At 35.2% G+C, this 26,101-nt stretch overlaps 1 protein-coding gene across 7 annotated transcripts; it reads right to left on the bottom strand.

Moving 5' to 3' along the window:
* Window positions 1–541: 541 nt before the first annotated feature.
* LOC110384609 (histidine decarboxylase) lies at window positions 542–25,839 on the bottom strand. Of its 7 annotated transcripts, none has more exons than XM_064041989.1 (19): window positions 25,763–25,839; window positions 20,604–20,665; window positions 17,620–17,792; window positions 16,600–16,713; window positions 15,961–16,083; window positions 15,299–15,467; window positions 14,647–14,756; window positions 10,965–11,104; window positions 10,139–10,228; window positions 9,376–9,446; window positions 8,511–8,530; window positions 7,995–8,303; window positions 7,392–7,490; window positions 6,805–6,883; window positions 6,328–6,492; window positions 5,487–5,594; window positions 4,522–4,692; window positions 3,240–3,380; window positions 543–1,801 (listed from the first exon to the last, which is right to left on the bottom strand). In XM_064041989.1, the coding sequence occupies exons 2-19, from the start codon at window positions 20,629–20,631 to the stop codon at window positions 1,227–1,229; spliced, it is 2,685 nt and encodes an 894-aa protein (XP_063898059.1). In that variant the 5' UTR covers window positions 20,632–20,665; window positions 25,763–25,839; the 3' UTR covers window positions 543–1,226. The 7 variants fall into 7 exon arrangements, 6 of the variants coding, with proteins under 6 accessions (XP_063898060.1, XP_063898059.1, XP_063898062.1 ...); XM_064041992.1 differs by lacking the exon at window positions 3,240–3,380 and adding an exon at window positions 2,139–2,179 and having other exon boundaries at window positions 1,635–1,801; XM_064041991.1 differs by having other exon boundaries at window positions 1,678–1,816.
* Window positions 25,840–26,101: the final 262 nt, after the last annotated feature.

The following is a 26,101-nucleotide window of genomic DNA, read 5'->3' as shown; positions in this document are numbered from 1 at the left end:
TTAATGATATTATTATGACATATAATATCGAACGAATATATAGTTCTAATCTCCTCATTTTAGCCTAAATAATTTGCAAAATATATCTCATTAAAACATAAAGTCTAAGAAAAATGTAAGAAGAAGCTTTTCTTAAATAATTGATATTATATATAAATATATACCATTATAGCTACATTTTGCTTATTTTATTTATAAGCGTTTATTAATTTTTAACATGAATATATTTTTTCTTCTACTGCAATTATTAAAGCATTTTTTATTGATAATGCACAGCAGTATATTTTGAACAATATAATATAATTATGTATTTTATTTATCTCTATTGGTATTTTTGTTGAATTTTATTATTTCATTACGATTAGGTTAGATTTTTTTAATACATATTTTTTAAATATCTTAGATAGGAAATTATGAGTTTTTACTACTACTAAGAAGATATCTCTAAATATATATAAGCAATACTAATATATTATAATATATTTTATCCAATAACTAGTTTATATTTTTCAAATTTAAGAGGATAACATAAATATGTTATTCGAAAGTAGGTACATTGCATGTATTTCGAATATATGAGATACATTTTTCGTTTTATAAACATGGATATTTTTTGGATATACATGATTAATTTACATTGTGTATATAATGGAAATACGATACGTTTTCTCATTATATTATTAACTTAAAATAACTAATAACGGTGTGAAAATATTTTACAAAAGCATATTATTTAAATACAAGAAGCAAATAATTGTGCATTAACTTAAAATATTATCCTTCACCATTTAACAGAACTAAATTCCTTAAAGTAATGTTTAACAAGTGATAATCACATTGGTTCAGAAAAAAAAGGTATTTCTCGAAGCGCCACCGTTTTGAGGCGCACTAGATAAGAGGCACTTTCATTATTAGTCGGAGCGCTCCTTTTAGTAATAATTTTTTTCGGGAGCGTTACTAAAAGGTACGCTCCTCTCTCTCGCTCTTTTCGGGTGCGCCTCAAAACGGTGGCGCTCCGAGGAATACCTCCAAAAAACAATAAGTCTTGAGATATATAATATTCTTAAAATACTATAACATTTTAGCGTAACAAAAGCAAGAAGATATTAAAATTATACACGTGACTATCGATCCAGGCAAATATTTATCAAAATAAGCGTAAAAAATGAAACAGTTGCTTTAAAGTTGAACTTAATATAAAAATACTGTTAAATATCTTTCCAAAATTACTTCGAAATCTTTCCTTTGTAATGCAAGCATTTTTTACAGATTGCATCGGCCCTATCCTTAATAGTTTGCGTAGACATAGCCCTGTCAGACTCAGGCTTAGAGTCTTCAGTTTCAAAAGGCCCTTCACTAAACTGTTGTATCAATTTCTTAATATAACTACCAGGACCTCTGATAGTCAACTTAGTATTAGAATCATCTTTATCAACAGTATTTTTATACTCGCTCAACATTTGCAACCCGTCCTGAAAATTTTCGAACGCCTGAGTGATTTTATCCCCAATATTTAATTTTTCCTCTATTTCTCTATAATCTGTTTTAGAAGTCATTTCTTCGGCTATATCTTTGGATGCTGTAGGAGTGATTATAATTTCATTGTTTTTTACATCGATAGTTATTTTGGCGTCGTCTAAGGAAAGCCCGGAGAGTGCCACGTCGACGGATTTAGACCTCTGTCGAGAAGGAGCAATAGGTACTTGCAGTTGGTTTGTGTCTGAATTTGTTTCTTGCTTGATAGTCCCGATAGATGTCACTGGTGATGATGTTAACGAGGACCTGTCTCCCGGGCTGGATCCTGGATTTTAATTAACTTTGTAAAGGAAAGAGAATTTTTGTTTTAATAATTTTATGGTTAGTAACAAAAATTGTTTCCACACTAGCGGATTTTAGCTGTCATCGTTTGAATAGGTAGTTGACAATTTTTCGCTGTGGCGCAAAAAAATAGAATAGAAAATCCGCTAGTGTGAAAGAGCTAAAAAGATAAGTTAAATTAGCAAAGCAAAAATATTTTGTTAGTTGCTCAAAAATCTGTGGGTATATGGATTTGATCAATTTGAATTTAATCACAATACAATGGTTAGTTTTAAAATTTCACTTAAAATTACCCATCACCAAAAAACTGATAATATTACCTCAATTTTATTATAGAAAAAGGGCATGTCGTTGTTCAATCCTAGAAACAGATTTATTTATTTAAGCAACACATGATGTTATTTTTATCACAAGAAGGAACTTTAGATTCCAAACCATTATGACACATATTATAACCTTTGGCACATACTATCATCATATTGTGTGGATTTCAATATCCTATCCATAAATCATTTTGCGATTGAATGTCAACATTAGTTTCATTGAATTACGTCAAAATTCAATCAGATCAATCGGATCGGTTATTGAAATCCACACTACAGACTTCTCTAGTAATATACCTATTCTCTTTCTCTACCCTCAAACTATCTGATTTGTATGGCCAGTTTCACCGTCTACAGATAAAGTTGCCGACAGCCTATCAGGAACGTATCTGACTAACAGCCAGTTTCTTCATCAAAAGTAAAAGCCAAAGTAAAAGTCAAAGTAATGTCTAAAGTAAAAGTAACGGTCAAATTCGTATTTTCAAGGTTAAAGTGACAGCAAAACTAATAGAAAAAATGAATTTGACCGTTACTTTTACTTTAGACATTACTTTAACTTTAACTTTTGATGAAGAAACTGGCCGTCAGAAACTATAAGTTTTGGTTTCACAAGTCTTGGATAGCCATATCTAGCAGTAATTATAAGCAGCCGTTTTCTGGCAGAATCTATCAAATAATTAACAGACACTTGTGAAACCGGACCTTAACCCGTTGTATACCGGAGCGCAGACACAATTGATTTTCTATTGCTAAGTTTTTATATAGCTGTAAATCTATCACAGTGTATTAAATAAATAAATAAATACTTAGCGACATACAACAGGTTAATAAACTAGAATTATAGTTATCAGCACGAATCTTGAGCTCTGACCTACATCTGCGCAGAAGTAATTTATTGGGTCCCTTTTGTGGTATGAAGTGAGGCGCAGGAGTGGGCTAAAGCGGTGATTGGCCCGCAGTGCATCGCGTCATAGCCGTCACTCGGGCTTGGTTCTTTGCTAATAAATCACTTCTGCGCAGATGCAGGTCAGAGCTCAAGATTCGTGCCGATAACTATACTTCAGCTAGCCTCTACTTCAGGGTACAAATTCTACCCACCATTGGAGACGTCTTCCCTCTCGTCTTCGCAACACTGAGGAAGAGACTGTTCCACCATCATACCCTGGACCATGTCCATGCAGGAGTCCAGGGAGAACTTCTTGCCAACCATTTTGATACCCCTGATGCGTCGGCGCATCTCTGTTAGTAGATTAGTAGGAGTTAAGGTGTGAGGTGGTTAGAGGAAATTTAAAAATGAAATGGCTCTTTGTTTTGTTACTTAAGCTGACATTGGATATGAAAAGTAATTTTATCGATCGTGGTAATATTTAATATACCTACCTCAAAGTATTTTTTGATATCTTTATTTTACAACGTTGAGTAAGTAGTTAAGAAAATATTGTTTTATTGTGTAATAAAAAAACAATATATCAGATTGCCTATGAATTGCAAGAAGTTTGAGTTAAACGAGGACATCTAAAAAGACTTGAGTTATATTATTACCGCGATGGATAAGGTCATTCTCATATCGAATGTTAACTTAAGTAAAACATCAAAAAAACATTTTATATATTTAACTTCGCATGTTTTGTATGAAACTGCTGTGAAAACGTGAAGGGTTAAGTTGTATATATGGATTAAAGGCTGTTTCCTATATTCTATCTATTAGCTATTTTGTTTAGTAGAGATGAGAATTTGACATAACTTGTATAGGGTTATTGTCAAAATTGTATCTCTAATAATTATATCGACAGATACATAGATAGAGTATTGGAAACAGCCGTAAGACGATGATGATGGTTTGAAAATGAATAAATTATGTAGTAAATGGATAATATCAAAAGAGCAAACTTAGATGTCTTTCAACGCCTTTTTTTTAGGAAAACTCATGAATGACTTTGGGTAAGCAATGAATAATATTTTATGAAATGTATTCGAGTAGATAGTTTTCGTTGAAATGAAAGTAATATATAGCTTTCTTCTTCAAAATATAGATGGCAGCAATGAAACCTGTACCACGTTGAATAAAAAGCAGTTCACAAAACCTATGGAGAAAACCACGAAAAATAACACCCCCAAACCCAAAAATTCCATTGATATAAAAACACGCAGAAAACAACAAAATGTTAGTTTTTCACAATAGGTATTTTAAGAAACTTTTTCCCCAAGAATACCTTATTTCTTCATTAAATAGATCATTAGATATATCCGGATAGAACTACGCCGTAACTTTCCCAGGCTTCCGCTCTATCTCCGCACCGAATGCCCTCGAAATTGGTCGTATCATTGTCCCCTAGAACATTGTGATTCGTATTTGAGAGACAATTGAAATTGAACTTACCGGGGCTGTCTTTAGGCTCCATTTTCAACTGAGCGAAGGTATGGGCGCAAGAAGTCAGGAGTTGTTCGTAATCGCAAATAGCGGCGTGGGTACCATTGACAATCTTAGGACTCATAGGGCTGTTGGCTAAGAGAAGACTGGTACCAAATGTCGCGTTCAGCTCACGAGTTTCTGAAATTTTTGTGAAGGTGAAAGAAGATTGTAAGTAAGAAAGAAAGAAAAGATAGAAAGAAAGACTATTTACGGCCAAGTATAAAGACAACATAAACGTCAGTTTTCTTAAAACAATTGTTTACTATGAATTTACACGCATTCATTTGCAAAGTAAACTGCTGTCTTAGTTTATTTTGTCGGTAAAAATCGGCCTCAGTCACATAAGTAAGACAAAGAACAGAAAGAAAAACACACACAAAAGAAAGTAAAAGAACAGAAACATAAAATAAAAACCACAATGAGTCATAATTTGCATAATTCGATGTCCTCTTAGCTAATTTATCGGCCACGACGGTTGTTCTCATATAAGGAGATAAGACAAATGCGCAGGACATATTATAGTGCACAAGCATTTGCGCAGACACAGGTGCAGTCACTATTCCTTCACTCACATAGCCCGATGGGTCGGCAATCCAACACGACCGGAGAGAGATCAGGCGCAGGGTCGACGTTTACATGATCTCCAATGCACGGGTGAATCAATCACCAATTTCCAGGCTCCGGGCTGTTTTGTCAGCGTTTCTAAACCCTACGAAGCGATTTCTTCCCGACCCGGGAATCGAACCCAAGTGGCAATTAATACCACTTTGCAAGACTGGTTATCAGACTTTTTGGTTTGTGACTAACCACAACGATGAATGATTGTCTTATTCATTATAATAACTTTTTTCTCATCTGTTTGTAAGATAAATTTATCAGTTGCCTGTGTTTGGAGTCCAGAAGAGAAACGAATATTATGTTGACTAACATACCTTTGAGAGAGATCCTAGGTTTCTTCGGCACGACAATATTACCATCCTCTGATCCAAAGACATCTGTCAGTATTTCCTTTGCAACAGTCTTTATTTCATTCCAGTCATCTGAAAAAATAACCAAAATATATAGAATATTTTTTTTTTAACGACGTCAAAAATCATCAAATGACCCCTCCCGCTGTGGGTTAGCAGCGGTGAGGGAGTGTCAGGCTCTTACTGACTAAAAACCGTCGTGTTCCGTCATAGGCCTTTTATGTACCAGGGCCGCGGTAACTCGCGCGAACAACCCGCAGCAAATATAAAGAATCCAGACCACTTTGAGAAAGGTACATTATGCTTAGGCGAAGACAAAACCTTTAACATCAAAGAAATATTAAGGATTTCTGCCTTTATCTATCTATACTAATATTATAAAGCTGAAGAGTTTGTTTGTTTGAACGCGCTAATCTCAGGAACTACTGGTCCGATTTGAAAATTTCTTTCAGTGTTAGATAGCCCATTTATCGAGGAAGGCTATAGGCTACTTTTTATCCCGGTACGGGAAGTAGTTCCCACGGGGAACTCTTTTATTTTATTTTTTACTATCGACCCGCCCCATCCTCGCACGGAATAACACTATTTCCCCACTATTTAATGTATGTTGTTAAACATATGAACTTTTATCTTTAATCACTCTATCTACTAAAAAAACTGTTTGAAAATCGGTTGCGTGGTTTGAAGATTTAAGCGTACAAAGGGACATAGGGACAGAAAAAGCGACTTTGTTTTATACTATGTGATATAGTGATATAAAAACAAATCCACTTCTTCCAAAAACTACAACAGTCAAATTTCTTACCCAAGATATCCTGGTTGGTAGTCCTAGAAGAGGTGACAGTGAATCTAATGACATATGTTCCTTTAAAGCAGGCTGGCACGGCGTGGATGAAGCCGCGGGCGTTCAAGCGCTTCAGCAGCCGTTCGGTCAAAGCGTTGTCTCCCTTCATACGGAACGCTACCATGCCTGTAATGTGGAAGGTGCGTTAGAAAGCGCTATTTGCTTTATTGTAAAGTAAGCATTGACTGACGAGTGGGAAATTGGCACTTGTGTCTGCCAAATCAATTTGGCACAGGCCACATGTAACTCATTGAATCTCGTCCTTTCGAGCTATGAGAGTGTAGGTATAGAGCGTGCAACTGTATCTCTGCAAATGCTTAAGCTTTATGACAATGTCATCAGTAGCTGGCTGATCTTCTTGAGAGTATAGCCACTGTGACAGACATTTGGTCTGGAAAGCATTACACATATTAACTAATTGAAGGAAAAAAAACTTACCCAAATTCCTCGGTTGAGGAATCTCAAATCGCTGATCAGCCAAAACAAGAGCTTCAAACTTCTGAGCCAAACGAACGCCCTGAAACAATATATATAAAAACTAAACATGTGCTGAATACAAGTGATAAAATAAACGAGATTTATGATCTAAAAACTAATGATGATGATGATGATGATCTAAAAACTAAACGAATGATCTAAAAACTAATGATGATGATGATGATGATCTAAAAACTAAACGAATGATCTAAAAACTAATTAAAATATGTGAATGTGGTGAAAAACTAGCGGTTGACGCGAAAACAGCTGATGACGCTAAATTGTGGTTGTTTTATTACCGGCTTTTGATAAATTTTAGATTTTTCTAATCTCAGAAAACGGCTCTGAGTACCTTAATTACCTTATGTAGATGGATTTAAATAAGTGAATAATTTACATAACATAACAGTAAAATAATTTATAGTGGATGAATCCACCATGAACCATCTGCAGGCTACCCAAGACCGGAATGGTTGACGCTCATTGAGGGAGTTTAGCAGATGGCTGATAGAGATGATGATAATGAGTTCACCTGATCAGCAACTTACCTCACGAATATGCTTCTGAATCCCTGTCACACCATAGTTACGGAGAACAAACCATAACTTCAAAGCCCTGAAGCGACGACTGAGTGGAATTTGCCAGTGCTGTACATACAAACAAATCAATTAGTAAAGAATATTGTATTATTAGGTTTCTTTTAGATTTTTTATTATTATAGGAAGCCAACAAAGCTGGTCAAACTATATTATTACAACTATACTATTGGGTACTATACTATTGGGACAACTTAGTCATTAAATGTGAAAATAATGACTTAATTTAAAAATAAATTGTACAAGCGGGTAAAAGACTACCTACTATACTTCATACCACCACAAAATGGCAAAAAAGCTTAATTATTACAATAGTAATTTTCCATCACCAAATCAGGTCAATCAAAATTAAGTGTCACGAAAAGGCATATAAATACATAGTTATCATGAGTATGCAGAAGTGTCTGAGTATTTGAATATAATATAGGTAGTAACAGTGTTAGAAATAATATCAGCAGCTGTAGTAAAACTCCTTTGAATGTAGCAACTAGAGTAATTTCCCATCACCAAGTCCGCACCATCACCAGTAACCCATCACCTAACAAGACATCTTACTAGAAGTTCTTTCTTATGCGGATCTTCAAGTTGTATCTGTTCACCACAACCAGAAGACATATTGTTGTAACCATGTAGGTTTACATCATCATCATCTTCGTACAAGTCATCATCTTTTCCGACATCACCGTTTTCTATATTCCCGTTTATATCTTTTTCAATCTTTGGTTTGTCGGTTTTGGTGATGATTTCATCACCGTTTGTTGCTTCATCACCGTTTACGGTGATCGTTGGGTTGGCTGTACCTTTTAAGATGTTGTTTATCTTCCTCAGTGGGTTTTTCTTGTAGTATGACTTTCTGTCACCGACCTAGTGTAATGTAATGATTTAGGGTGTGTTCGTAAATGTGTTGAAATTAAATAAATATAAACAACATAAAGTTAAACATAAGTACAAATATACACACACAAATAGAAAAGGTGCTATCTTTTTAAATAATTTTATGAAAAACAAAAACTCTTTAGTGACAAAATTTAACCCAGTTTTTTTTTTTTCAAAAACATGATCTATACATACCATGTAGTCAATTGCTTTTCCTGAAACAAAAAAAAACGTTTATTAGTACTTTCTACTTTAAAATAAAAACAATTGAAATAAAAAGGTAAACGTCGACATTCTAATTATTGCAATAGGGTATTACATGCATTTTTGAAATATATCTTAAATAAATTCTTTAGTCTTAATATATCTCTAAAAAATTAAAAATCTTTTTTTTTCTCACGTTATGTACGAATATAAATTAATTGTTTTATCATAATTTCAAATTTCGCGCGTATTTCGCGAAAACGCGGCACACAACGGACGCCATGATTGTTTTTTGGTCATGACGTCATTACGTTAGTAAAAAACTACAGCTGTCAGTGTAGATTATATATTTTGATATGTATTGAAAATTTTAACTGACACTTTTGTTTGCTACCGTAATGACGTCATTAGCATGGCGGCGACATTTCGTAGTGTTCAAAGACAGATAAAATAACCTAAAAACTTTAAACTGCAATAAAAAATATATTTATGTACCTTACGAAGTGAAACTAACATTTCCCGATTGCTTTTCCTCTAAACAATCATTGTAATACACTTTTAATTTTTTTCTCATCTAGACTAAAATACCCTATTATGAATCAAACAATATTATCGTCTGTCTAGCCTTTTCCCAACTATGTTGGGGTCGGCTTCCAGTCTAACCGGATTCAGCTGAGTACCAGTGCTTTACAAGGAGCGACTGCCTATCTGACCTCCTCAACCCAGTTACCCGGGCAACCCGATACCCCTTTGTTAGACTGGTGTCAGATTTACTGGCTTCTGACTACCCGTAACGACTGCCAAGGATGTTCAATGACAGCCGGGACCTACAGTTTTAATAATCAGAAATATTTACCTGAATTCTCGTGCCTCAAATAAATTGGGTTCACGTTGAAAGTCCTGTGAAGAGCTGTGCTGTCTTTTACCCTATGGATAATAAAATGTGGAAAATATTAAAAATGTATCGTAAATATTAAAATATAGTTATCGGCACGAATCTTGAGCTCTGACCTACATCTGCGCAGAAGTGATTTATTAGCAAAGAACCAACCCCGAGTGACGGCTATGACGCGATGCACTGCGGGCCAATCACCGCTTTAGCCCGCCCCCGCGCCTCACTTCATACCACCTGCGCAGAAGGTATTTATTGGGTCCCAATAAATACCATAGGAAGCTACTTTTGGAATGGGCAACTAGAATCAAACTTAGTTATAATTTTGACGTTCATAAGTGCTTGTAAAGGCCTAAATGAAATAAATGATTTGACTTTGACTTGACTTTGACTTTGACTTTGACTACCTTCTGCGCAGGTGAAGGTCAGAGCTCAAGATTCGTGCCGATAACTATGTATACTAGCCTCCACAGGTTTTGGGGTTGGCCCCCAACAGGATGAAAGGTAGTTTATTATGTAATTCTGATATACAATCTTTATTACTCCCAAGCGTTATCCAAATCCAAAATCCATTCAGCTGTGTGTATTAGGAACAAATACTTACTTTAAATTGCCAACAAATTTCACATGATTAGGCGGATGACAAGTACCCATATTTAATTTTATGTATTTGTAATAAATAGGAGTTTTATATATGATTATATATGATTTAGTTTCAAATACTTACCACATAGCAGTACAATCGAAGTTGACCATCAGCCACTTAGAAGGATTGAAGGCGAAGGAGTCAGCCATCTCAATGCCATCGAGCCAGTGCCTGTAATAAATAGATATTATTATAAACTAGCTTCTGCCAGCGGTTTCACCCGCATACCGTGGGAACTACTTCCCGTACCGGGATAAAAAGTAGCCTATAGCCTTCCTCGATAAATGGGCTATCTAACAGTGAAAGAAATTTTCAAATCGGACCAGTAGTTCATGAGATTAGCGCGTTCAAACAAACAAACAAACAAGCTTTATAATATTAGTATAGATCATGCCACGAACAATGAAATTAATATTGTTCTTACATATGTCACCGGAAAATAACAAGATCCGTAAGTTTATCAATTTACTAGGAAGTTTATAAACTTTCGTAAGATTCTAAACGGGAGATAAATTGTAATATTTTACGTCCTGGTTTCTACATCAAGAAACAATTCGAGCTTTATTTTTGAAAAACCTCATAAAATAAACGTCAAAAGTTAACAGCCCATGAGCAAACGAATCAGTTTTTTATATATTTATATAGAACCATAAAAACCAATTTCAGGGAAGCTCGGAAAGCAAACAGTCTAAAAACAAAAACTACCACACGATTTCATTCTATCTATAAAATTAAGTTACTCAAATCATCATCATCATCATCTCAGCCATAGGACGTCCACTGCTGAACATAGGCCTCCCCCTTAGATCTCCACAGATACCTGTTGGAGGCGACCTGCATCCAGCGTCTTCCGGCGACCTTTATAAGGTCGTCTGTCTGTTATTCAAATGATATGGTTAATAGTTACCTGTACTCAGGACAAGTGAATGCACTGCCTGCATACGCAGCATCGACATGCAACCAGGCTCCGTGCTTCTCACACACCTGGCCGATCTCACGAAGATTGTCGAAGGCTACCGAACCTGTTGTGCCGAGAGTCGCGCAAACCTGGGAAGAGAAGGTGGAAAATATTAGGTGGTGTCTGTTTTGTTTGTTACTCGACTGTGAGAGAATGAGGGTTGTGACTTTTTGGACATGAGGTAAGTTATGTGTTCGTAATGCGCCACTTTTGTAAGTGGTAAATTTTTAATAAGTCGTGCTGGTCCGGTGGTTAAATCAGCTGCATCCTAAATACGAGTATACAGAGAGATGTGGGTTCGATTTCAGATCAAGCAAGCACCATTTGTACCAGATGTAAAATGAAGTTCCTAATTTTATTTTTGACATTCAATTTCAACTTGACTTTCAAGTCTGAAATCGCTAATCCGCCTTGAGTGCACGTAGTGATTAACACTCATTCCTTGAGTGTGTGAAGACGCCTATCCTACGCAGTGAAACAATGAAGGCTGATGATGATGATAAAAACTCTATGTTAGAGGCCGTCAACCATACAAATATCTAACTCTAAGCCTAGAGCGTTGTCCTAGCGACTGAAAAGTCTTAAGTTCCATCCCCACCAATTTCCCTATAAAAAAACACAACTTCCTTTTCCAAAGTCGGTTAAATTCCTTTAACCCATGATCCTGGTAATCAGGTAACCTGGTAACAGGTTCACAATGCACTTAGGAAGGCAGTGGATCGGATAATCGAGATGTTTATTAAAATTTTATCGATACTCGAGTCTTCGGGCGCCTTCTTAATTATTTCGCGAAGATGTTGTGGAGATGGAAGCGACAAGGCCACGACTGAGATTTACAAAATAATGTGGTTTATATAAAACTTAGTACGCACACAATTTAGTCTTTATGACGTACCTATCATAACAAGATAAAAATTCAACTAAATAATAAGACTTATGTTGCTATACAAATATTTGAACGTGTTTTCAAAAATTTAATATAATGTCCTTGTCCATTTATTGCATAGTCTGCTTAGCCTCTTCCCAAAACAATAAAAAGCTATTTAACAGTTGCCGATTAATTTTGTAGGTAACTAACAAAATCCTATGATTAATAATTATCTATCTAATTATAATACTACTATCATCATTTTTAAATATATATTATAAATATATACCAGTTTCCCAAATCTGTACAGCAACAACGGAATTTCGAAGATCTAATAAAGTCATATCTAGTAACCCGACATCGATGTAAAATCTTTCAATTCTCTCCATTCTTGACATGAGAATAATTACCTAATTTATGAAGTAAACTGGGTTCTTCATATAACGAATATAAGGGTTATACAATATTGAACTATGTTGCTAAGGGGTTAGAAGCTATTTTTAATTGGGTTTGGTATTTATGTAAAGTTAAGTTGTCGGTTGCCACGGCCAGTTTATGGATGGGTTATCGTTCTAAATATTTGATTTGATTTTTAAGGAAAATTAAGTTATTAGGACCGATGGTATTCTACATACTTAATTTCTATCTGAGTCTAATTTTATTTAATTTAATATCCAGCACTGCCAAATTAAGTTACCTAATATGTATAAGTAGGTACCTACTTAATGTTAAAGCTTCTAGTTTAATTATCAAATAAACACCTAACAATGTACCTTTTTCCCAATAGAAAGTCTCAAGTTTAAACTGTGGTAGAATTTTCCTTACCTACTTTTCACAACTCAGTTTCAAAACGCCAGATTAACAAGCAATATGTACTCTAGAGAAATGTAAATAAAAGTTGATAACAGTATCATACAAATTAATATTACCGCGAGATCATTAAGACTGGTTTAAAATAGACCATAAGACAATACAAATTGTCTCAAACACAACTGTGGTGTGGTCCAAGTGACGAGATTTGGTCTAAAAAGATAAAGTAAAAAGAAATAATTCAATTTTTTTTCTTAATTGTCTGTCTAAAAAACTTTTTCTTAAAATCATCATTTACTATTACTGTTGTTCAAGCTAAAAGTATTTAAATGAATTTTACAATTGTACAAACAAATACCAGTACTGTAGGTTGTTACGTATTTATTATTATTTACCTTGTCAATTTCTTCTAGTCCATCATGTGGTTTTGTGTTAGAATTAGATGCACTTTTATAAAAGACTATAAAAATAATTATCATGAATAATCAATAAATATCATAAAAACCATGAAAATTTTTGGATTGATTATTATTATATCTTATAATTTGTTGTCGTTCCATTGCATATTATAATTGATCATCATCATAATATTTTGTCTTATATCTGACAATTCTATTGCTCACTCGTGTACAAAATCGCTCTTCAAAACCGCTTCATCTTATGCCCTCCACCAAACTTTAAACTGTAAGCTGCTTCCTGAGAACCGAACACAAATTGGTCCCTCAGAGACCAATGAACGTTTAAAAATGCCACAAACTAATCTTCAAATAATGAGGACTCCATTTAAAAGGAAAACGTCATATTTCTTCCCATTCTCTAAGGAGTTATTTACATAAATATCAGCTGAAGAAAGCATGGTGGAATTCATAATTAATAACCTTTGATAAAGCTGTTTTGGTCTCTGGGGATAAGCAAACATTTGTTTCTAGTGATTTTAGCAGGATTGTTCTTGTAGCAAGACTAAAATAAATAATACCAAGGTATAATATGTCATCATCTGCCCAGCTGAATTTCAGCTTAATCGGACGCAGCTGAATTTCAATGTTTTACATGTAGTGACGGCTTATAAAATATGATCTATTCAACCCAGTCACCCGGGCAACCCTTGGTAGGATTAGTTGTCAGACTTTCTGGCATATCGTCTGCCAAAGATATCCAAATGATATTTTATATACATCCTTATTCATTTAAGGCTGTCGCATTTATAATATTTGTAATAAGTGCACGCATTTTACTACAAACAAAAAAAACAAATAAAAGCGCTCTTTTCACAAAGCGGTAGTATTCAAAACTCGAAACTTTGCAGACAGAATTATTTGAACGCGGGGAAACCATGAAACATTTTGTTAGGAAGACAAAAATACAGATTTTTATATGAGGTATCTTTTATACATTTATATCTATTTTTATACCGACTTCCCAAAAAGAAGGAGGATCTCAATGCGCTTGTGATTCAATTTTAAAATCCTTCACTTCATCAAAATTGAGTACTCGGTTAAAAAGCAACTTTGCGCTCCTGCATTACAAATAACTATTATTTTTTATTCTTCCATCACATGCTGGCAAACCTAAATTGGAATAGTACATTTCTGTACTTCAAAAATATCGGCCGACTAAAAAGTCTCAGTGTGCGCGCGCTCTAAAGCTGGGTACTCACTTAGCAGTGTAGCACGTAACGTATCAGATACGGTATCAAGTGAAGAGTAGGTAGGCACGAGCCCGCTGCAAGCCGCTCGCGCGTGGAGCGCTGTAAGCTCGCAGTGACCCGCCGAGTGGCGGTTTCACTGCGAACACAAAGGCGGCTCGCAGTGTGCTCGTGAGGACCGTGGCGAGCCGTACCCACTTGCAGGTTGATACCGTATCTGATACGTTACGTGCTACACTTCTAAGTGAGTACCCAGCTTAACAAACACATCTGTACCTAAATCACTTGTATGTAAAATCTAGACTTACCCAGAATGGAACGAGTCCCTTTTCCTTGTCGCTGGCGATGGCTTTGTCGAGCTGGTCTCCTCGCATGCTCTGGTTCTCATCCGACTCGATGTAGCGCATGCGGACCAGACCTTGGTGAGAAAAAGTAATATATTTAAGTTAAAAATTTTAGGCCTGTAAGTCAGCTATAAAAAATCTTCTCTGAAAATTCTAGTAACGACAAGTGAATTTTTATATCGATTAAGTTAATGGTAAAATTTAATGGAAAAACTTATTTAAAGTTTCTTTATTTTATGGAAAACCTTTCAGCCCACTTCACACTCGTGGGTTTACATAGTTATGTTTTTTACTTAGGTATCCATATGCACGGTTTTTCTGGTAAAAATCCGAGTGAAAATCTAATGGTATGAAAGCGCTATTATAATAGTTGATACTGTCTGACTAGCTACTGCCTGATATTCAGAACAGTGGAGGATATGAGGAAGAAATTGCAGTTAGACTTTTCAATTTGGAATTTATAATTTGCAATATTTCATTGTATTATCAGTATTTTTTTTTTGTAGTTATTAGTATTATTTTATGTATTTTATGTAATTCATCGAATAATATGTATGTCTTCGGCTAATTAAGTTGGTGTACATCTTTTCGAAGAATCAATTCTACATATCCTCACCAATAAGTCCAGCCTTCTCCACCGAAGAATGAGCCTGGTCTGAACAGTAACATATCAGATGTCCCAGCAGTTCGGCTGACTGCACCTCAGGGTTCAGCTTGGAGAGTTCCATCAGAGCCCTCGTGCGCGCTGCTAGAAGACTTACTAGGGTCGCTTCACTTGCTGTTGTCTAGGAGAACAGCAAAGGTATAACATATTTCTGTGTATTAGATGTTTTGTTTCAGAGTTTTCGTTGTGTATGTAAATGTACGTATTACATTGTCTTTGTATGACTCGGTGACTGGGCTAATACTGAGCTCTGCCGGGCCCACGCATACAAAGAAAATGTGCACGTGTATTTACACATACAAGTATGACTAACCACTTTCGTGAAAAGACAATATATTTGAATCTTCTACTGTGTTTCATTTGATTATTTTTAAATAAAAGATACTACACAAGCTGCCTCAAATCTCTATAGCTAAAGAACAGCAGTCAAAAAATGTATAATGAATCTAACTTGAAAACAGTAAAATAAAGGTTGCGACAAAACCCTAATTGAGCTGACAAAGTGTAGTCTCACTATAAGACATGTCATCGACACGAAAGAAGAAGAAGAAATACTAAACGCATTATAATATGGATTGCTCCTAACCTAAGTACAAAAAAATCTTAAAAGTTACCTGTATAACTCCACCGCCCGGGCTATCATTCTTCTCGTTGAGGAAGCAATCCGGTAGCCCCAGCAGCTTGCCGAGCCAGTTCATAGCTATAGTCTCCAACTCAGTACCAGCGGGAGATGAGGCCTAAACCAGAATTATAGAAATATATAGTGACTGGAAGAGGTATTTGAAGTCGGATAATACCTACATATGTGATTCAATATGTTATAAAGGTAGATAATGTGCTAAAACATGTCAAAGCGCGAATGTGTCTAAATTTCAGTTATTTTAATCTAAACGTCAAAGGCAGGCAGAGATCATCATCTGTCGAACCCTTTCTCAACTGTTGGAATCGGCTTCCATTCTATTCGGATGCAGCTGAGTGTTTTACATGGAGTGGCTGACTATCTGACTTCTTCAACCCAGTTGCCCTAGTGGCCCGATACGCCTTGGTAATACTGGCTGTCCAACTTTCTGAGTCCTGTCTCGTAACATAATAACTGCTAGAGATATCCAGAATATGTATAAATGTCACTCAGGACCTTCTCATTTAACGTGCTTTTTGATACACGGAGGAATTCGACATCACCTATTTACGGATTGACCGTTCTAACCGTTGCTTGCCATTCATACCCTGTGGTAAATACATCAGAAACTTACCCAAGTAAAGCACAGCACGTTGAGGGCGCTGGACAGCATCTCCCCCATGATTGAGGGGTATGAGGTGAGCGCGGGGAAGTACGCGTGCATATGGGGACTTTGCCAGTGCACCAACTGTGGGCAAAAAGGGGGATTAGATTTCTTGAAGAAAATGGTTGGTCGACGTGACGTCTTGGTAGAAACATTACCTAAATTAAACTATGAACTTAGAGATATATGTATGTTTATTTAGGAAAAACTGGATAGACGGGATTTATGCCTCTTTATATTTAGAATACAGATTATAACACCCAGAAATGCTTGTAGCTAGCCAACATATATGCTTGTCATACAAAAATTGACCGTACCGGGAATCGAACCCGAGGCCACCAATTCGACATGGCAACCAGTGCACTTGGCGAAGGCGTATAAGGAGAGAGGCAGTAACGTTATGCCATCTGTGCTAGTAATTTAGTTCTCCATGCCTCAAACCACTTCATCATCATCATCATCATCATCTCAGCCATAGGACGTCCACTGCTGAACATAGGCCTCCCCCTTAGATCTCCACAGATACCTGTTGGAAGCGACCTGCATCCAGCGTCTTCCGGCGGCCTTTATAAGGTCGTCTGTCCACCTCGTTGGTGGACGTCCTACTCTGCCCAAACCACTTACCCCCGGCATGATATGCTCATCAACATCCTTGAAGATATCGTCCCATCGCTCAGGAGTCTGGGGGGCTTCCTTCGGCAGCAGCTTGTGGAGGTACCCTGGCTGCACGCTTAAGTTTCCCTAAACCTATCTACTCTTTCATTCCAAAGACACCTATACCCAACCATTCTTGACACCCTCGCTTCAAACCACTTTTTTCCTAGATTATACTGTCCCACTGCTAGGCAAAGACCTCCCCCATAGCCTTTCATATTTCTCAATCCATCGCTGTTTGAGGCCAGAGGAAGCTGTCCAAGTCTTCTCTCTAGCGTTTCTTTAGTCTCCCTCTCGGTCGCCTTCTATCATCAGGCATCCACTCAAACCACTTACCCCGGGCATAATATGCTCATCCACATCTTTGAAGATATCGTCCCATCGCTCAGGAGTCTGGGGGGCTTCCTTCGGCAGCAGCTTGTGCAGGTAGCCTGGCTGCACGCTGGGGTACACCCGACGGTCTCGAATGTTCTCCAGGTAATCAGCTATGTAGTCTACCATCTCTTTAGCTGGGTGGAGAAGAGAAGGCAGAAAAATGAATTTGGAAGCAAGTTTATTAAGGTTTAATGAATGATTGCGGCCTTGCACAGTTATAGTAATTTGGTGATTATAAAATCGAGATGTTGTTTGATACATTGTCACGCTAAAATGGCTGAATGAAGTGACTCGAAAGGTATGTAAGGTGAATATACATATGATGCGAGTGAAATTTTGTAATAAATAAATATAAAGTTAGCTACATATTTTGTATAATAATGTTACTTGATTTGTAAAGTTACATAATTCCAACTATTTAAGAACTGAACTGAACTAAGAACTGAAAGTTTTTTTTTTTTAAACACGGTAATCAGTTTGGTTCCATTAGATCGATTTGAAACAATCTTCAATTGTTACATAATCCATGTATCGAGGAAGTCTTAGTTTAACCTGGTCCGGGAAAAAGGAACCGTTTGCACTTGGGTGAAACCGGGGTGAAAAGGTAGTTAACCATATATTTAGTCTATCTAATTTACATTTAAAGAACAATCAATTTCTACACACACTTCTAACTGCAATCCAAAGTTTCCTACAAGATTTTGTACTAGAATCCTATCAACAGTACTGCATGAAGCACAAAGGGCGCGTGATAGCTCTGGACGCACAAACGGACACTTCTGTCAATGTGACTAACACAAAGAACTTTAATTGTGTACTTTTCTTGTAGTGTGGGGAGAACCAGTGGTTTCTTGTAGCTCCCTCCGCATTTTAAAGGGATTTATAAAGCTGAAAATTTTGCAGCCGCAATGGAGATAATTTATATTACGATATACTCTGATATCAGGGCTTGCTAGGTGGTTAAACTTGCAGTACTGGATAGGAAGAAGAAGAAGATCTCATGAAAAATGATTTCAGTGATAGGTATCACATTTATCGAAGAAGGCTATTAACGGAAGCTAGCCATTGCATTAGAAGTATGATGATGATCAATTATCAAGTACCTATACTTCAAAACTACTGCTACTTCAAAAAGTTCTAAGAAAATTCTATTTAATTTTTAACTATGTTATGATAGTTAATACTATTATAGCCATAATAGACCATCAAGACGGTCAAGTTTAAACTCCAAGTTAAAGTCTAAAACCAGAAATGCAATACAAACTACATTAGAATTTATATCTATTCGCAAACAAATATCATTTGTTACAAACAAAAGACAATACTTTTTATCAATAAAGAAACAGCCATAAAAAGGGATTTACACTAACTGGTATCAACCGGTTATAAAGGCGGAATGAACCGGTTTACACCGGATCGGACCGGATCCAACGACTCAATAACAACGTATGGAAATCCGAAATGGGGGTAGGAGACTGATTTTGAATTTATTGGTCTTGATAGTAAGGAATTGAAATGTATTGGATGCGATTCCTGAGCCGTGAATGGTTTTAAAGTAGGTATTTTATGTTGAACTTACCACGGAAATCTTTTTTTTTTATTCATTTAAACAGGTTTTAAATGTCCACGTAAAGGTGTTCTTACACACACTTTTTTCATCAAAATAAGGAATTTTACTACCGCTAAATACGTAAGTTTTGTTAAACGTTGACATGAAGAAAGAGAAGAAACAACATTGAAATAGGTCCTTAATACCTACTTATAGTACCTATGTATGTAGGTAATTACAATATTTTTATGTCACCATGGAAATCACTTCAATATCCTATAAAAATCTCATTAATATTCAGCAAACGTACAAAATAATAAACCTATTAGATCAGTGTCAATAGTTCTTTAATAATTGTGTATCGATACTTTATAATTGAGATATAATTATTGTATACTGAAAGTACTAGTTGTTTGAAGGTTAATTATGTCATAACAAGCATACTTTGATCGCTATAATATTGCATACTATCTTCTCTCCACGATTTTAACCAGAACTACTTCCCGCAATCGGGTAAAATGTAGTCTACATATAACCTACCTTGTCTGTCACAACTTACCGATCCTCTCGAAATACACATAGAGAGTTGCTACCTAATTGCTACCAGCTACCATTAGTTGCTACCAAATTGCTACCCTCTAGAATTAAATTTTGGACCACATCGATGTCGTGGATAAAAAGATATTAAAAAAATAAGTTTTTGCGCCTAGCAAAAATAAATTATCAAGTTAACAGTTAAATAAAGACCCTAGCTTGATAACTGGGCTATGCAACACTGAAAGATTATTTCTAATCGTAAAAGTATTTGACAAAACTATCGTTTTACTTACGTTAAAATTTATTTAAATTGGTTCAGCTTTTTAGCATGTAAAAGTGACGTAGATTAAGTAGATTTTGTTTTAGTGTGCAATTTTGATAAAAATCACGGGAAATAGTTTTTTATTTTTATATCTAGTTTTATGAAAAGTCAAACTCGGGCACGAAGGGTTTCATACCATTATTTTTAAAACGGACAAAAAAATCACGTGTGTTGTATGGGAGCCCCCCAAAATATTTATTTTATTGTTTTCAGTTTCATTTGTTGTTATAGCGGCAACAAAAATACATCATCGGTGAAAATGTTAACTCTCAACTAACACGGTTCATGAGATACAGCCTGGTGACAGACAAACGGACGGACAGAGGAGCGAAAACAATAGGGTCCCGTTTTACCCTTTGGGTATGGAACCCTAAAAATCATGGATAAATAGTTGTTATTTTTATATCTAGTTTTATGAAAAGTCACGTATGATGTAAAGATGCTATGTACATTTTCAATATTGCTGAAGACGAGGAAGCATGCAACTGAGCCTTTCATGAAATATGTGATAAAGTATTTGGTGTGAAATAATCTTACCTTTGACGCGGAACTCTGTGTGCTCCATTTTATCGATGGGTTATAGATTTTTTGGAAAATATCTGAAACAAAAAAATATATTTTTAACTTTTTTGCAATTTATATTTACTGTTTCTACCTAATATACAAGGTATTTTAATCTTTATTATTCGGATAATAATTCAAAATCCAATTTCATAAAAATCCATAAAAGTGAGTACCTATAAGTACTTAGGTACTTCTACTTATATGCTTGTTAGCAGAAGGAAACGAGAAAATACTTCATGAAAAGTGATTAATCTGTTTTGTCATAGTTGTTTAATAAAATTTTAAATAACGCAAAAATAATTCATACAATAATTCGTGTAGTTATGTACTTTGTTTTCGTACCTAATTATGTCTTTTTTAAGTCTTTATTTTTAGATAGATCTTTTTCTTTGCGTCCTTTATATCTTTTAACCTACTTACACAAAATTAGTAAGTACTTTTCCTACAAAAAAACCGTGTTAGTAAAACAAAACTATCGAATTCGGTGAAGTTACTGTAACCGCATAGTTTAATACTTTAATCCTAGCGAGCAGACGTTTTCGAAGCCCTAGTAGGCACGTCGATACATCGCTATGTGCTGTACGCTAACATGAATTCAAATAAATTAAATGACGATATTGAGAATTGAATAAAACTATCATTATGCTCCTGCCCTTATTCCAATTTTATTTATGTTCGGCGCAGCATGCATTCTTCTAACATTCTCTTCTGTCTACCGATTGATGAAATGGCCTTCTTATTTCGAGACTCGAAAACACCATTTTAAACCGACTTCCCAAATAGAATTACGTATTTTTATAAACAGTATACGGGCTAAGCTGTATAGGCTAAAGGTTTTTGTCAAAGTCTATATAGTGTTCAGTATTTTATTTATAAAACATAGAAGCAGCATTGAGATAGACATAAGGCGGTTCCCTGTCATATGGAAACGACGAAAACGAAACAATATTAATGATCAACCGAAAAAATCGACTAACATTATCTACTACTAGCTACTAGCACGGTTTTACTCACGTTTCGAGGAAATTATTTCCCGTACCTGGATAAAATATAGCCTATGTCACCCGGGAATAGTGGAGCTACCCAACAGTGATTTTTTTTTTCAAATCGGTTCTGTAGTTTCGGAGCCTTTACAAACATACAAAAACATTTCCTGTTTATAGTATTAGTGTAGGTAGATATGGTTACAAATTCCTTTATCTACCTACGTTTATTTTTGAATAAGCGTAGCAATATGTATGTACCTCTTATTTCTTTTGAAAAAAATCTTCCAACTTCCTTTACAACACAGAATAAATAAAAATAACCTACAAACGAATAGAAAATTCTTATCTCTTACAAAAGGTATTTTCTAAAAATAATTCTACTGAGTACAGTCGATGACAGATTATGACATATTGACTGTGGTCAGGTCAGAGTAAATAGCAATTATTGGCGTTGACTGTACTTTATAACTGACTTGAAAAAAGGAGTGATTTAGAATTAAACTAGAATGAAACTTATTTATATTTTTGACGTTCATACTTATGAACTTATAAAGGCCTAAATGTCAAAATTAAATCAAAGTTACTTTATTTTCTTAAGTCACTATACATTATATTTTAAAATAAACTAAATCTTTAATATCTAAGGCCTAAATTAAATAAAATGATTTGACTTTGACTTTGAAAGAGTTGTTACTGATGTAAGTAACCGATAAAACCGGAACATTAATAACACAAATCGATTTGAAAAATATAATACTCGTAATTCTAAGTTTTATTACGCATCTTATCTGGACATAAATAGTAATTCCTTTATGTTTTCACTTTCATTGCACCTAGCCTATGTCCTTTCTCAAGATCAAGACTAACTTTGTACGGGCTGCGGGAATGTTCGCGCGAGTTACCGCGGCGCTGGTACATAAAAGGCCTACGACTGAACACGATGGTTTTTAGTCAGTAAGAGTCTGACACTCCCTCACCGCTGCTAACCCACAGATTTATGACGTCGTTAAAAAAAAGACTAACTTTGTACCAAATCTTTTTTAAATCGGTTTTTTAGTTATGCGTGGCAAACACACAGAATTATTATTGCATTCATAATATAAACAATAACTAACGTTATTTGATGACTAGCTTCTGCCAGTAATTTCTCTAAATCGGCGAAAAAGTAGCCCATACCCTTCCTCTATAAATGGGCCATATAAAACTGTTTTTTTTTTTTTTATATGTAGGACCATTGATTCCTAATATGAGCGAGTTCAATCAAAATTCAAACACTTTGACTCTACAATAATCCCTACTAATATTATAAATGCGAAAGTAACTCTGTCTGTCTGTCCGTCTATCTGTTACGCTTTCACGTCTAAACCACTGAACTGATTTTAATAAAATTTGGTATAGAGATAGAGTTGATCTTGAGAAAGAACGTAGGATAGTTTTTATCCCGGACTTTTGAAGAATTCTCGATATAACCGAACTCTGCGCGATCGAAGCCGCGGGCGGAAACTAGTGATTATGTAAGTACAGAAAAGGAGACTTTTCATCATGATTACACCATTCAAGGATTCAAAAATATGATTTAAAAAGCTGAAACTTTCATACTGGAAATATATCATTTCGGTCGCTCGCCTACTCGACCTACTAGCCCCACTTTAGAATAACAAACGCAGTCCTAGTTTTTTCTAACGTTTTTGAGTAAAAACTGATATAAATAAAACAAACACGCGACTGTATCATCATCATCTGCCTAGCCTTTTCCCAACTATGTTGGGGTCGGCTTCCAGTCTAAACTGATGCAGCTGAGTACCAGTGCTTTACAAGGAGCGACTGCCTATCTGATCTCCTCAACCCAGTTACCCGGGCAACCCAATACGGGTTAGAGTGGTGTCAGACTTACTGGCTTCTAACTACCCGTAGCAACTGTCAAAGACGTTTAAATGACACCCAGGACCTACCAATTTAACGTGTCTTCATTTTACCTGTTTTCCCTAGAGGCTAGGCATATAATTTTCCTTGGAAACTTGTAATATGTCATCACTCTAACGTAGAGGTATATGTAACATTTCAAAATGAATAGGAAACATAATTAATTAACATAACACAAAAAAAGATAAAAACGGGTCACTTCGTTTGAATGAAAATGAGTTTTTCTAAAGATTACGATATTAGGAAAAGATTGTAGATAGTATATATTTTTCCTTTTTATGGCTCAGTAAGTGGTGGTAGCCACACTAGTATTTGAACAGTTGAGTAGAAGAATCTTTATTTGCAGAAACACGGTATTAGGTACAGGCGTTTTGGTCAATTACATAACGTACATGAATGAGTACTACCTAAAAATTAAATCTGTTACTGCGCACCAGATTTTTTACGTTCGGAATTATGTCGCGCGTAACAAAACAGAGCGTATGTATGAGCGACAAAATCCCCTAGTGTGTAAGGCACTCTAATATAGGTACACTAAGGTTCAATTTCGCTGACAACGTGAATAGTTTTCTTAAAACAATTGAAATTTTAAGAAAAACGGACGTTTTTACTGTCGAGTGTGTCTGCTGAGTGGGGTACGCTTCTCGGTTCGAGTAAAATGCTAAGTTGCTTATGATTATAAAATATGGTCTTATAGTGTTCTGATAGTTATTTCTCATACACGGATAGAATAGTAGTAGCCTCTAAGTTACTCCTTGTTTACAGCCGTTTCAGAGACTTTTTTTCAATTTCTCGATTTCAAGGTTCCTGACCTGAATTTATTTAACCAAAACTTGTAAAGTGCAATTATTTTTGAGAGCTAAGATAAGCATTACCTAGTTTGATGCCATTGTCAAATTACCTACGTGTAAAACAGGTTTCTAAATAAAAAATGGAGTTTCTTTACTATTGCTACTTGACAGTGAAACATTTGAAAATGGAGAAAATAGGGCAAAGATTTTCACTGTAAATAATCAATACTAATATCATACTGATGATGAGATTAATGAAAAATGTTGCATTAATCCCATTTATTGAGGTAGGTCATAAGTTACTTTTTATCCTGGATGCGCGGAGTATTACCCACAAAATGCGGGTGAAACCTATCCCCATAGATTATCCAGTCCCAACTAAGTAGAATTTGTACTATGGGAAGACTGACTACTAGAAAACTGTTAAACGACCTTAAATATGGCATAGAGGTATATGCGAAGTCTGTTTGTCGATTCAGGCGAAAACTAAGCTATTTGTAAAAATGTCGTTGTTGTACCTTACTAAATAAATAAATAAAAATAAATAAAAAACTACTGAACCGATTTTTTCCCCTTTTCTGCCCTTTGGTAACCATCAATTATTCGTCAAAATAATCCTCCATTCTCTTATCCCTTAAACCTTAATTTTTAAACCTACTTCCAAAACCGAGAATTTCTCAATTCAGATTATTGTATTTTTTTTCATTCATTTCAATCACATGATCTGAATTTTGTGCTTTGACAAATAATCACACAGTAACACATTTTCAAGTGATATATTTTAAGCACCTGTACACACAAATATTTTTGTAATTAAAATCTATTTTTAAACATACGTACTTCAAATAAATTAATTGAAAACGTATGTTATCTAAATAAGAGTGCTTTATTAAAACTCGGTTCGAAGAAATACTCCTTTTCAGGAATAATTATTATTTATGTATCTTTAGATATATAACGGAACCTCAAAATACAAATGATGTACATGTGTTTATTAGGAAAATTTCAGCATCTCTAGATACCTAAGCAGGTACCAACTAAGTATAAAATTACTAATAATTTTTATATTTTTAAAAGTTAGGTAACCTATGTAACTATGTATATTTTTTTTATTTTATAATAGTACTTTAAAAACTTATTTAAATCAATAACGTATTAATCAGATAGTTTTAATAATAATTTTTCTATTTATTTTGTCTGTCGATCTGATTTTTTTATCCAAAAAGAAAGAGGTTCCCAATTAGACCACGTATAATATATATTTTTTACTGTTACATGTAGTTAGGTAATTCCTATCTATTAGTTGTAAAAAGGCTTACAAATTTAACTGTATGACATATAAATCATCGAATTGAAAAAAATAAAAAAATATTTGTTAAATAATAAACTTTTTAACCAACTTGATACAAAAGAACAAAAAAATCCAACTTACGTGAATTCAAAAAACTGACACTTTTGTTTGTTTTATTTTTCGAAACAACTCATTCACAGGGTGGGCCGATACTGTTCCGTGGCTGTCTACTGTATCGTTTATATAGGGGGTGTAGCGCGATGACGCGTTGAGCTGCGGACAAGTTCATAAACGGAGCGGAGCGATTTACTAGCGTGGTCATAGATATAGTGAGGAGGTCAGATAGGCAGTCGCTTCTTGTAAAGCACTGGTACTCAGCTAAATCCGGTTAGACTGGAAGCCGACCCCAACATAGTTGGGAAAAGGCTCGGAGGATGATGATGATGGTGAAGATTTTTTATTTATAAAAAAATAAAATGA

This window comes from Helicoverpa armigera, chromosome 27 (genome assembly GCF_030705265.1).
Source record: "Helicoverpa armigera isolate CAAS_96S chromosome 27, ASM3070526v1, whole genome shotgun sequence".
Lineage (NCBI taxonomy): Eukaryota > Metazoa > Arthropoda > Insecta > Lepidoptera > Noctuidae > Helicoverpa > Helicoverpa armigera.
Note: the sequence above shows the minus strand (reverse complement) of the source record. Positions and strands in the feature narration are given on the sequence as shown.